The 14,457-nt window shown below is 48.3% G+C and overlaps 1 protein-coding gene across 10 annotated transcripts in view; it reads right to left on the reverse strand.

The window, feature by feature from the left end:
• INPP4A (inositol polyphosphate-4-phosphatase type I A) overlaps positions 1–14,457 on the reverse strand; it is a 156,202-nt gene that overhangs the window by 22,974 nt on the left and 118,771 nt on the right. For all 10 annotated transcript variants that reach the window (XR_006200627.1, XM_042932045.1, XM_042932046.1 and 7 more), the window contains 2 exons: positions 12,641–12,753; positions 8,876–9,030 (listed from right to left, as the gene is read on the reverse strand). Coding sequence is in view for 9 of the 10 variants with exons in the window: in XM_042932045.1 (XP_042787979.1) it covers positions 8,876–9,030; positions 12,641–12,753 (268 nt within the window). In the remaining variant the exon portion in view is untranslated. The remainder of the gene's footprint in view (positions 1–8,875; positions 9,031–12,640; positions 12,754–14,457) is intronic.

Here is a 14,457-nt window from a genome sequence, read left to right on the forward strand (position 1 = left end):
GTCCAGTAATTTGAGGGTTCTATCATAATTTGCAGTTCAAAGGTTCTGTTATGTCACAAATTAAATGGAAAAAGAAATATTGCTACTCTTACCAAAGCTTTTAAAGAGCTGCATTTTTCTTATTAGCAACAGCTATGAATCACCTCAAATTGAAAATGCTCATTTTCCTTGCAGAATGTAGCAAAGCCATCTGGCCGAGAAGGCTGCTCTAACATGCCGTCCCCACTGAGGAGGCAGCTGTCCTGGGTACAGAGCAATCAGTGGGCTCATGCAGTGGTGGCACGAGGGGTCTGCACAGCCATCAGGGCTAGACATGTCATGAAGGAGTCATCCCACTGAGATCTCCCCGTGGTAGCCAGTCACCTTCTCTAGGCGGGCTGTCCTCATTGTGGTCACCTCTCACAGGGGTGCCGCAGAGCCAGTGAGAGCCCACAGGTGCCCTTCCCTAGAGAACCGGCTACCAGCACCATCCCCAGCTGTACTGGATGGAGGGTTGTCATGGCAACCCAGTGGGCAGAGCAAATGCTGAACAGGAGGATGAGACATCAGGCAGGCCTCACATTCGTTCCCAAATGAGAGCATCAGGGGAGTTCTTTGGGAAATGGTCTGCTGTAGACACCAAATTAACAGGCAAAAGCAATTCTAAATATAAACGGCTTCCTATAAGCACAGTACAACTTTACATTTTTGTATTATTCGAAGACTAGCAATTAAGTCAACTAGTTATCAAATTCAGTACAAAAATCCCCATTTATGAGATGTAAAATTTGGAGTTACCAAGAAATAGTGATTTAAAAAAAATATTTCAAATTTTATGAAGACCATTATGTCATGCATTTTAAAAAAATATCAGTGGCAACTACTCAAGCCTTTTAAAGTGAAAATGACAGTCTTATTATCAAGAACATGTAAAATATTTTTGGTAAGACAGTAATTTTATTCAAAAGATAAGCTCAGGTATTTTAGAAAAGTATCCACCTGATTTGTTATTAAGTAATTTAGTAACTCAGCTATGCTTCCTTGTCACCAGAGCCTCAAGCCCTCAGCGAGACGTGTGTCATCAGAGCTGAAAGCCTAGGCCAGACGAGCAGGGAGGCCCTAGAATCAATAATGATCATGTTTGTCTAACATCCAGCAATCGGATAAAAATATAATTCCATTTAAAGCAGAAGCTATAAGTTCCTATGCACAGTTAGTCTTAATCTTTGGAAGCTCTCACATTATCAAACTATTTCAGATATGGCTTCTCTATTTATATACAAATGCACACACTTTTCAAACACCACCTATCACTATTAAATGCCGAACTGCTTTGAGGAGCGAAGAAGAATAATTTGTCCACTCGGACATTATCTTTTATTTACATATGTTAAGGAAGCTAATTACCGGGTTAACTGGCTGAATTCGTTACACACGAAATTGTAATCAAGATTACACTTTCAATGCAATTTAATTTCTAAAGCACATCGTATTTACTTTTCTCAAATGTTTTGAATTTACCAAATCTGCCTGGGTGAGGCTGATGGCACGTAGACACTGTCATCACATGTTTGCATGAGCTCTGGCACTAATGCTGGAGGCTGCTATGTGCAGAGAGGAGAGGGCGTGCCGTGCTAACTGGCAGTCCCCACTGAGAAGGCTCCCCACCGCCAGCCTCCTGTCCTAAGGTAGAACACTTCTATAGATCACATTGGCTGCATAGTTTTTAGTTGTCAACAGCACACTTTGAGAAAGTCTTGGGTAGAGTTTAGAAAGAGGGATTTAATTATTTCAAAGCTCCCCGATTGTTTTTATTCTATAGGTAAATTATTTCAAGGACATCCATTTTTTGAATGAGAAATTAGAATGGAAACCCAAATGACAACTGGTTCTAGGGAGTCCTCTGGTTTTCCCTTTCTGGTGTGGATCTTCCACTTTAGAACCCATCTGAACGCACTAGGGTCTTAGTGATCCTGAATATCTAGTGCTGGCAGCCACTGACCGTGTCCCATCCAGAGCCAGTATCACCTCAGTGGCAGCCTGAAAACCATCATCATCAAGTACCAGACTCCCCTTTCTTGAATCATCTTCCCATGTTTGTTTTATCCAGCCTATTTCTCACTAAAGCAGAAAAGACGTATGTATTTAGTCTGACTTTGTAAGTAAAAAGCCTTAGTGATACTAAAACTCAGCACACAAATGGCGAGCATACAGAGTCTCTTTCCTCAGATGTTCTGAAGAAAAACAACAACAACAATTCACAGCCTAGGCTGACCTCCTGGTGTCCTTTCTTGTGCTACCCTCACAAGCATACAGGTAGAATGTACTGCCTTTTGACTCAGCCCCTGAAGAGACAAAGAACCCTGTCCAACTTATTTCTCTGTCAACTTAGCAGCCAATTCTACATGAGGCAGGAAGGCCTGGCTGGCGCCATGGCAGTGAGGAGCAGGCCGGGCTGTCCACAAGGCCCCCTCAGAGGCCACGGCCTCCCCTTGCTGGGTGGGGGTTCCTGGAAAGGGGCTCTGGGGATTGGCACAGGAACACCCATGGGCCTGGGAAGCGGAGAGGACACTCTCTGTAATCAGAAGGGCCTCCCTCACCTGGGCGCAATCTCTGCCAGGCCTGGAGGTGGGCACAAGCACGTGTCGCCACCGTGGGGTATCAGGAGCACTTGAGCCAGAGCAGGACTGGGAAGCCTGGAATGGGAGCTGAAAGGGCCTGCAGACTCTGCTTTCTCCCATTCATATAGTGTAAATAAAATGGCCTCGGAGCACTGATGCACATGCCTCAGTTTGAAGGAGGCAGGAGGTGAACACACCTCTCAAAGAATCACAGGTTAGACAGTGACCAGTGTTGTGTTGGCATACGGAGAGACTCCCTAGTGAAGGATGTCAGGAGCTATGCCATGGAATGGTCACCTCAGTTGTTCTGGAAAAGACAGAGTGGCCACACTGTACCTGTGAGAAGACTGGCTCCACCTACAGGCAGGAGCCCTGCCCTGGGGCTCCAGCAGTGCTCAGGGGGTCTGGGGAAGAAGGGCCTCCCAGCGGTGCGAGGACAGTCTTCTATCTTAGAATTTAAAGTCTGAATCTATCATTTGTCATGCTAACTGCTTCTATAATTAGTAGACTCAGAACTGATGGCAAACCAGAGGAGTCCTAGGGTAAGTTCTGGACATCTTGGGGAGGGTCTAGGGAGGCCAGATTTTGTGGTAAACTGGGTTTGTGGGCACAAATGAGTAAAAAGTTTTGGGAAACACAGCTTCTCTCAATTCACTCCAGTGTTTCTAGACTGGTAAAAAGAAATCCACTTTCATAAAATACAGTGTGTGGGGAACTGGTTGGCGGTCAAAAACAGAAGTATGACATAATTTGAACTAGAAAACAGAGAAGCCACTGAGTATTTCTTATAGAAAATCTGAGGAATTCCCCTTAATTTAATGTATTACCTTTACAGATGTTCAACTACCCTTCTGGCGAATGTAAAAGTTAGGCTTACCAACCATCCCATTTTCTGGACATTGCCGTGTTACACCAAGAGAGCGCTAATAGCAGAAACCAAAGCAACTCCTTCTTTCTCCAGTTCCATCTGTCACAAATGCCCAAAGGTTAGGCCTCATTTTATGGGTCATTTTTCCTTTGATTTTTGCTTATTATTATGAATCACATTTGCTTTCTAAGAAAAAGATGTCTGGACTTTAATCTGTAACTAAAGATGCAATGTTTTAAATGTAAAAATCCTGCTTCAAGAAAAATAAATGTCTATCACTTGAACAGCCTTTTGTTCCTGTATGCGTTCATTCCTGGAGTCAGTTTAGTGATCCTTAGAGATTTAAAAGAGTAAATGTAAAGTCACATGCAGCATTACTTGGATGTGCCCGATTTGGTACAATGTGCTACTACAGTCACAGTTTTGTGTCGTCTTGGACTGGAAATCATGAACACAAGCAAGGAATGGAACGGTTCTGCAAAGTGTTTGCTACTCTGAGTTCAGGGACTACGCTTTGAAATGAAAGCAGAAAGTACATGTCCTATTAAATAGGTTTATCTTGAAGAGCCAGTTATAAAGCATCTATCCTTTTCGTTTCTCTTTAAAAGGAAAGGAAAGTTTAGCAGTACATTAAAGAATAGTATCAAATATACAAATTCTTTCCAGACAGAATTCGCTTCTCTCAGAAACACGGCACATGAGATATACAGGTAATAAATAGCTTTACATCAGAAGGTGAGAGATTTGGTACAAGTAATTCCAGGCCAGCTAAACAATGCAGTGACAGGGCCCTGTAAGAATGTGTTACAAGCACTGAAAACTCTACGGAAGTTAAATGAACAAGTCCTCTTGGTGAAATAATTTGGCAGGTATTTACAGTTCAGAACAACAAAACATCAAACTGTAAGGCATGAGATATTTCTTGGCAGACCACGCTTTGACACATTCCTTCTGTCCAGTTAGGTACACAGGTGGCTGGACATATTCTGGCACTTTTGTTTTTCCTGTGACTTATTACTGATTTTTTGTAATGATACTCATTTGCAACGTAATTTGGTCACCAGGTATGCTATGCTCAGGAAGAGCCACACAATCAGTAAATTGGGGCTCAAGGCTAACAAAGGGATGGAACAGAGGAGGCTGGGGTCTAGTCTTAAGTCTCGGATGGGCACCAGGCCGCTCAAGTTCTTCTGGGTGACTACCTCCCGTGTTCCAATGCTGTGAAAAGGAAAAAGTTTGGGAGAAAGGAAAAGAAAAAGGCAAAGGAAATTAAAAAAAAAAAAAAAAAAAGAGAGATACATGCAATGGATTTTATCAAAAGTATGGAAAAAAGAGGAGAACCAAATGGTAAGATTAAAAAAAAAAAAAAATGGGATGAAGCCACAACAGAAAGGAAAGATGATATGCAGAAAAGGGTGTGGAAGGAATACCAAAACAAAACCAGCACAGTCACAAGGAGAAAGGAGAGAAAGAGAAGTGAAAATAAGAAAAAAATACTGTCGTCTACCAAAAACAAACACATGTAGGTTGACTAAATGGTTTTCCATGTTCGCCCTCTCTCGGCCGGCCAAGCACGACTCCATGCTGCCCTGCCATGCTCTCACATGCTGCCAAGACATGGGTTCCAAAACGCAAGCTGAACATGAAGAACCATTGAGGGGAGGGGGGTTGACCTTCTCACAGATGCCTGAGCAGGGGGCGGTGCCACTGACTGCCAGAGCTGCCTCTTGATGGACCATCCGAACAATGACCATTTACCTCAAATATCAGTCAAAGGCAGAGCCCTCCTCAGACTCATCCTGGCTGTCAGGCTAAGCAGTGGCAGGGCATGAGCTGCTGGTGTCCCCGACTATCCGAGTTACTGCTCTACGGGGTGATCCCTGAGAATGGAATCCACCCGAGCTCACATTGGAAGTTTTGGGTTTTCTCCCCCTTTAGGTTGTCACAGAAAAAATACACTGAGGTGCAATGGTTCTGGAACCACATCCTCTATGACTGTCCACCAAAGTGGCAACAGTGACACAGAAGCAGAGACACTGGGACACAGCAGGTGGCCTGAGAGGATCCACGCAGAGATGAGGAGCATGGGGTCCTTCCTCAAACAGAGACCTCCCGGGCTTTCCCAGAAGAACCTGGAAGCCCTAGAACGGCTCTGCTGGGATGTACCATTCTGACTGGGGCCTCTTTCCAATGTGAGCACTGACTGACTGTCACATTCGCAGCCAGGGCAGTCTCGGGGGTGGGGGAGTATCACTGTGGCTACTTAAGAAGGCCCGCTCTGTGAGTTTCAGCCTCCGGATTGGGGACAGAGGGGCACCACGGGCGGTGAGCTGGCAGTGGCTCACAAGAGCCGAGTGTACGAATCTCTTCCCAGCTCCATGTTCCATGGTATCACACTGGTAGCTCGAAATCAGCCCCAGTGGGAGGATTTATGCCACAGAAATTGGCAAACACTATTTTTTTTGGTGGGGGGGGGGGGGAGCTGGTTGTTAAACATTTGCTAGCACAGCACTGGCCACTGCTCACCCTGGACCTCTGGGAGAAATACAGCCCGAGTGTCAGCTCTGCCCCTTGACTCCACCCCCTCTCCCCACCCTGCACCCTTGCCCGCATGCTCTACTCTTCTATCTGGTAAGATGCAAGCGAGAAAGCAAGAGAACCAAAATGCATTCCTCCACTCAAGGCATGGCCAGTGTTTACTGCTGCCTCCTTCCAGCCCCTGGCTGAGCCACAGGTTCTGGCCACACTGCAGCCAGAACTACTGGCTAGCGACCTGGCCACCTCAGGCTTGCTGTCTACAAATAGACTCATGCCTTCCCCACAGGGGATAATCCAAAAAATCACCTAAAAACAACCACATGCGGTGACAGCCTGAGCTGCAGTGTGGTCAGGCAGACAGGTGGCAGTGAGCATGGCGTCCAGGCTGTTGGGGCTACTGGGTCCTGAGGGTCCCAGGGTGCAGGCGGCCGGGACCAACCTTGGTTCTTATGTAATAGTATCTTACATGATTATAAGGTAATACATCATTACTACAGAGATTTTAGAAAATTCAGAAAAACATAAATAGGAATCTTTAAAAAGACTTCCATAATTGGAGCTGAGTGGGGGCTTTAGAGAGGCAGAGGGAGGCCCAGGGAGGAAGGTCCTTCCCTACTCGGGACGCAGGGTCCCCACCTGGCATACAGGAAAGCAACACCGACTTCAGAGTCAGAAGCGCCCGGACGAGTGACAGGTATGACAACACCCAGAGGGTGGACGAGCAGGCATTCGGGACAGCGGGTGGGAGTGTGGCAATTTGTATTAAAAGCCCTACAAAGGTGTATACTTTCTAACGTGAGGGATCAATGCGGCAAATGTGAACAGGTGCGTACATAAGGCTATTCGCCACACCCTTAAGGTGCTGAAAACAACATATAGCTTAAATATTCCATGACAGCAAACTGGATAATTATGATGTAATGAAAATGGCAAGGTCTCTATTTGTTAACCTGAGAAAGTGCTCACAAGCAGTTAAATGAAAAAAGTAGGCTAAAACAACAGGCATAACTGCAAATATAATTGCATTTGTTGGCGCACACATGTGTTTTGTTCACTATTTAGGGACTTGATTAACCAACGTGTGCATTAACCACACTCACACCTGCATGTATGTGTATGTATGTGACTATGTCTGACAGAGTCAGCATCAAATGTTAGCACCATTTCTTGTTAATAGTAGGAATATGGAGAATTTTGGGGGGGAAGTGTGAGAACAACTGGTGTAGGGGCTTATCCGTATTTTTAAATTTTGCTACAAGGGGTACCCATTTCTATGTGATAAAAGTTATAAAAATTTGCTGTGTGCACTGAAAACCACAACAGGTGATCTGTGCACATGTGGGTACTGCCCACTCAGCCCCATGGTGGGCCACAGGTCAGCAGATGTGGCAGCCCCTGTGTCTTTCAAAGAGCCCCGTTCTCCCTGGTCTCCTGAGACCTTTGTGCTCAGATATGGTCAGAATGAATTATTTTCATCATATCTGTTCCAGAGGCCGAGACTGGATAGATGTCTACACATCAACTGTACACCTGACTCAGGGCCTGGTTTACTAAGTGGACCTGATCCTCATCTTTGCTCTGACAACCACAGGTATCTCCCTTCTATTTTTCATGTTTCTTCTCTGGTGGAGGTCTGCATCTCACCAGAGAGGTCCCTCCCATCACCTGGCAGCTAAGAGGGTGCAGATGTGGCTGGAATCCCAGGCCCCCCCAGCCCCATGGCATCAAGGATGCTGAGCCTGAAGGGCAGGCCGTGAGGACAGGTCCTTAGTCAAGGGTGCCCAAGCAGGGGTCTCAAGAGTCTCCACTGCTTCCCTGAGGCTCAGCGGAAGGAAACAAAGCCCCAAGGAAACAAAGAGGTCTGTAGGACTGGGGGAAGACAAAACAGGGAAAACACAATTCCATTTCTACAAAATGCGATTATCAAGAGGCAGGAGCTCAGGCATCACTTTTGTGCATTATTGTGAGAAGGTCAAACAGCAGAAACATACAGAAAGGATAAGAGAATTGAACGCTTTAAAGAATTTGGTGAGAGGACAAACGATACAGAACATTCAGTAGGAGTGACCGTTGGGAACGAGACTTGGACAGCATTGGTGGCTACATTGAAGGAGACGGGAAAACCAGGTTTCTTATCCTTTCTTTTGGTATGTGAGGTAAGGTGCTCCCCAGCAGTGCTTGAAACAAGGCATCGATCAACAGTAGACAGTTTTTAGTCCCGGGTTTCATTCTGCAAACACGCCTGCTGCCTCAGAATCAGAACATCATTAGGGTGAGGTCGCCACGGCACACGGACAAGTGGGGGCTGCTGCTGTTACCATAAAACACTCATTTGACACTTTGCTAAGAAAAGCAAACTGTGTCGATGGCTAGAGAAGAAGCAGAGCAAACCGGTGCAACCTGCAGACGCGTTTTCTTCACTCAAGTTTGAAAGGGGATAGATATGTGCACGGTGGAAACAGCAGATGCCTGCTGAGGAAGCTCTGGCCCTAATTTCCAGCCGCAGCAAGGCGGGGGCAAGGCAGGGGGAGCCGTGTGCCAAAGGACTTCCACACGGCTGCACGTGAGTCCCCTCGGCAACCTCCTGACACCTAAGCTTGCCCCGAGGTCATCTGACTTCAGAGCAGTCCTGCTCACAGACACTGCTAGCTCTCTTGTCCCCCTGGACTTAGGAGAGAACACGGTCTCAATTTGAAAGTGCCAACAGTTTGACTTGGCAGACATCAGTGAATTTTCCAAAGTCAAACTAGAGCATGCCAGGTGGAGTCAAGGGGACTTGGGCAGGGGGAGCCCCGGCAGGGCCGGCTCATCTGCAGTTTACACGGAGCCCAGGGGAGGCGGGGCAGGCGGCCTGGGCAGTGGGACTCACCTGCGCATGCACTCCAGGGCCTGGGTGAACACCTGTGGGGCCATGCCGTGCTCGTGCTGCAGGATCAGGCACTGCTCCAGAGTCACCGACATGGCCGTGCGGTCCTTGGCGCTCTTGCAGCTGGTGAACCGGACCCCGTTAAGGCGGCGGCAGATCTGCCAAGAGGAACACAAGCTGTGCTCAGAGGGAGACTGCAGAATGTAAACATGCTTCGCGCGGGACACAGGCTTCGGATGGCCAACGGCAGCGTGTGGCAATGCCAACTCCCAGGGTCAGCGTTCCCTCTGCTTCTGCTCCCTGACTCTATGTCCTGCCAGAGCTAGCAGCAGAAATGAACTCACTGCCCATGGGACCTCCTCTCATCCCTGGCAGTCCCTCATGTGACTCCCTACCCCCCAGGCCACTCCTTCAAGGCCCAGACTCCCTTATTTTCTGGGGCATCACTGTCTGTTCACTGACCTTACCAGCTGTCCTCTTCCAAACTGTGCCCAGGCCATTTCGTCACATTCAGGCCTTTGCTGCAGGCCCTTAGCAGAGCAGGGCAGCAAAGACCAGCCCAGGAGGTCAGAGCATCTCACAGGATGCCCAGCCCCTGGCCAAGTCTCCAGGGCTTTCTGGAAGGCATAGCATAGACCCATTGTCTCTACTCTCTTCATGCCCCCCGCATAGACCGGAAGAGCTCAGAAGAGCTTCCCCTTTGCCACCTCCTGACCAGCAGGCCCCACAGGCCATCCTCCACCTCACTCAGGGCCAAGCATGGGGTTAGGTGCCAGTGTGCTTCTCCCTTCACAAGTCGGGGGCTCACGGTGGGGCAGCCTCCTAGCTGAAAAAAGGCTGCCCCAGGGCACCTTCTTTTTCCACAAGAAGGGCTTTTGGGGGCATTTTCTTTGAACCACTAGATATAATTCCAGGTACACATTCCCCAAATGCTGAAAGCCCTAAAATTAAAAAAAAATTTAAGTTTACAGCAACTTCATTTGGCAGCATGACCATATCTGAGCCAATGTGAGACTATTTATAATCTTCATTTAACCCATTTTGTATAAATATTCACACTTTACAATAAAGCAATATTAACGAGTTTAGTTCCAGAGCACTGCCCCAGACTCTCCCGGTTACGTTCAATCATATATATGTACCACATTAACCAAAGGGGATGTGCCACTGTATTACACATATATGCACAACTGTATACCATATCACCTTTCTAAAATACAGAAACTGTGAATTACAAAACATCTACTCACAAGAGCTTCAGGTAAGGGGCTGTGGACCTGTACCAGGTACTGCACCTCTACAACAATACTCGCAGTTAGTGAAAAATCAAAGCTAGATGACAGTGGGCTCCAAAACCCTGTCACACTCCAGAGAAATATCAGAGCCACTGCAGACTGCCCTGGAGACAGCACCACACCTGCTTCTCAAAGCCAAGAACATGTAGCCACTGTCAGGAATGCCTCTAGGTAGAGAACACAGTATGGTCCTAAGCACTGTGTCTAGAGAAAGACCAAAGAGAAGATGCTGAAACGAGTTCAGCCAAGGCCATCTGGAGGAAAACAGCCTTCTTTTGAGAATAGACAAAAAATTTTTAAGGGGGAAAAAAAAGACCCTAAGCATCCCCTAAGCTTGCTGAAGAGTGATATAATCCCAATGCATAAAACCGTAACTGACGAGGTGAGGGTGAATGTACACCTGCTCACTAAATTCTACAGACTGCAGAGTTCATGAACCAGAAATGTGTAGTAAGCACTTACATTCATAAATGGTGCATCCATAACTAAAATGAAACTCCAGAAGGCAGGCAGGGGTGACCAAAGGTGCATTCTTGCCCAACAGGGCGATCTGTAGCACCAGGTTCCAGTCTCTAGGGGGCCATCAGCCAGTTTGAGAGCTCTGGCTGGTCTCCCCATCCACAAAATGAGGGCCTAGACCTGACCAATGATATCCTAACTGTTTAGCCAGGGACCTCTTATTATACACAGAAGTGAAAATAAATAAGACCTAGAAAAGGAGGGCAGCTCTGGCCAAATTGGCCATAGTGACTTGGCATTGCACAAATATCTGTTCTCCCCAGCTGGAAAATATAAGAAGTGATGTGTCCAAGGGCTGCTGAGACTTTTCCACCTCTGAATCTGTACATTGAACCCGTGCTGGGAACAAAAACTATGGGACTGCACGGGCTGCTTTTGGGACCTGGTTACAGAGGATGGTGGATCATTGCCATAGCTAATGATTTTTCTATGGTCTAGAGAGAGGAAAACAGAACCCCAGTTCCCAAACAGGTCTCGGCACCCACTGTCAGATGTAAAGCCATCTGCATGCTTGTTCTAAGGAGAGTGAATCAGGGGGGTGCCTGCCTTGTGCCACTGTAGAGGATTGGGCTGTCACCCCCTGGCCTCTGTGTCATGTGAGAAAAGGCTTGCTCTGTGTCTGAAGTCTTGCAAAGATACCTGTGTAACAGGCTTGTCACAGCCAGCCAAGGGGCAGCCCCCTAAAACATACTAAAAGAAAGTAAGGGGCTCCTCTGCCTTAAAGGAGCCTGCTGCAGAGGCACCCCAGCACCCAGGAGCCCACCCTACACCCTATTTGCTGGGCCCAGCCTGAGCAAGCAAGGGCAGGTGAGGCCCCAGAACCAGGAGGATATTTGAAACATATCCTGTCTTCCTGTCACTCAGTGCCTCAAAATGTGTTCTGTTGTGAAAAGATTCCACGGGCAGTCTGGCCCAGAAAGGGGAGCTCCCCAGCCCACAGTTGTCATGAACAGAGTCTTCCCAGCTGGGGCACTTGAAAGGCTCAATGAACAGATTAATATACAGAGGGGAGCGTCCACTCTTCACAGCTGCATTCAACAGAGAGGCATCAGTGGCCACAGCTACTAACAAAGGCACAGAGTGGGGCATGTTCAAAGAGAGGGCTCCATGAAGACAGGTTCGAAAACACAGGGTCTACCAAACAGCCGGCAACCGGCATGGCCAGCTGAGACCGTCTGCTGCAGTGGAAGAGACCCTTCCCAATGAGGAGAACAGGAAAGCGCTGGAATGGGCTGCTCTGGAAAGCCACTGGCAGCAGGGGACAGCCCTCCTGCTACTTGGGATCTGTGAACTGGGGGGTAACCGGGTGTGAGTGAGCAGTGCGGTGTCTACTCCTCCTCCAGAAGCAGAAGGGCGTGTGTCCATCCCTCCCCTGTGCTCAGGCCAGGCTGGGAGCTGGAATGCCCTCTGGGGATCACTCGTGCTCCTGAGTGTACGCGTGCAGGTCCCAGTGCCTCTTTAACAGGGGAGAGTGAAAGGCTAGCTATGAAACTACACAATTACTTTTATGAGAATATACCAGAAGTCTAAGTGCTTAGGAAAAGAGGAGATCCAAACTGCAACGTACAAAAAATACTGTGTGAAAAGAGATTGCCAAGGTCACTATGGTCTACTTTTGAACCTATTAAAAGATGCAGTCGGCAGTGAGTTTTAGCTGGTATCGATCGCCGAGGCTTCTGAAGGTGACAACTGTCATCAGCTTGGTTATTAAATGTCTCAGGGGAGAGAGTGTGTGTCAAGCTTATCAGAATTCAGGCAGCCCTAAAGTAATGAACTCACAGGAAACTTTCAGTGTCTCTCAGAGTTTTGGACATATTCAGTGACTTTCTTCTGTGTCCATATGGAGAAATTTGCTCTCTCCACTCCTGGCTGAGATTTTTATTTATTAATATAATTATTTTTGGCAACAAGGGCAACAATAACATTCTTTCCCTCACTATAACGAGGTTACTACCTCAGCAGCTTGCCAGAGAATGTCGACGTTCTTATTCTTCCTGGCATGTACGTTCTGGCCCAGAAATCGCAGCAGCTCTGGGAGGCAGGTCTGGCTCCGAGATCGAGGTAGGCCTGCAAGACAGGAGGAGTCCATGAGAGCCAGCGCTGCACCCAGAACTGCGGACCAAGGGAGCCATTGTGGCATGAGCTCCTGGCCAAGCTGACAGTGTAGTGTGACTTAAACAAGAAGGGGGGATGTGCTTAGGGATTGGTCCTGGCTGCTGGCATGGAGAGCACTTAAATAACTTTCAAGGCCACTTCAGGCCCACCTGCAAAGCGCAAACACTCATCTTCTTTTAGCTTGTCAGTGAGGCTGGAGCACAGACATGGGGTCATCCAGGGTGGGAGGGAGTTAAGATGATCCATCTGGTCTTCAGTGCCCCCACAGGGAGAGGATACTTAGGACAGTGGGTCTCGACCACTGAGTGGGCTTGGCAAGCCCTAGGGAACGTCCACTCCGAATGTCCACTCTGGAGTGACCCACTCTGACAGCCTCCCTCTGCCACCATGACAGTCTCCAGCCCTTCCAGGACCACTTGAAGCGGAAAATCAGTCCGATCACCTCACCGAAGAAACCTGGGATTTTCAAACACCAGGATCATCAGAGAAAAAGAGAAGAGCCTCAAGATCTTATCCAAGGAAAACAGCCATGGTGCTTGAATTCCCAAATTAAAACCAAACACATGGAATTTTGAGATCCAGCTGCACATAGAGTTTCTACCACACAAGCTCACCCTGGTGCACCAAGGATCTTATGCTAATAACTTCATGCACCTGGTATGTGCCCAGCACCATGATGATCAGGAGACTGGGGCAGAAACAGACATGGAAACAGGGCTCCCGCTGTGAGGGCTCAGTCTGTGATGGAGGCTGTGGGAGGCCAGAGGAGGCAAGCTTGTCTCCTGGAGGAGACATAGCATGTTATTTCCCCAAATTGGCCGCAGCTTCTTCCCCAGGCCCCCACGGCCCCACTCAGAGCACATCTGTCCACTGATGAACTGAGCAGACTTAGGAGGTATTCACTGGTTGGGCTCCACTTCCTCAGCCTCACAGAGCCCCGATTCTCCTGGGGCTGAAGGCACACTGGGTTGCTGTTCCCCAGCATCCTAGTTCACGGTCCAGTGCTACTGGCCCACCCTGGAGAGGCCCACACCTGGGCTGCTTTTGTCCTATAGGCCACACCCTTCCTTGACTTTCATCACCAGCCTATGTGCACATCTCCTGGGGTCTCACATCACTGGAAACAGGCCACCCTCCAAGATGCTGAGCACAGAACTCCCACTTCCTGACCACATGGCTCACTGTGCCCACTCTATCCTCTGCATGGCCTCTGTCCCTCTGGTCCAAGCTTGGGTGGCTGCACTGTCTCTGACCCCTGCAGCAGTTGGAATATGGGCTCCAGCCTGGGCTCCCTCACTGGGGGACTCACCCTCTGCCTTGGTATCCTCAAATGTCAAATGGTGTGGAATCAGGCCCACCTGCCAAGGCTGCTGTGAGGATCACGTTAGCTAATCCACGTAAAGTATGTAGATGGCCTGGGAAGGATTTGACAAATCTGTAACTTTCAACTATGATCACTGCTGAAGCACACGAGGACGCCTCACTACCTGGGGGTTTTCGAAGGCCCAGGTACTGGTGACCTTCAGCTGAAGCCTCAGGGGATCCTTTGACTTACGGCTGTCAACCCTGGTCACCTGGGCAGTTTCTGGAACGTCTGACGCCCACCAATCAGGCATCAGGACTGTCCAGCCTCCCTGGTGAATCCAGCATACAGTG

Source organism: Panthera leo, chromosome A3 (assembly GCF_018350215.1).
Source record: "Panthera leo isolate Ple1 chromosome A3, P.leo_Ple1_pat1.1, whole genome shotgun sequence".
In the NCBI taxonomy this organism is placed as follows: domain Eukaryota; kingdom Metazoa; phylum Chordata; class Mammalia; order Carnivora; family Felidae; genus Panthera; species Panthera leo.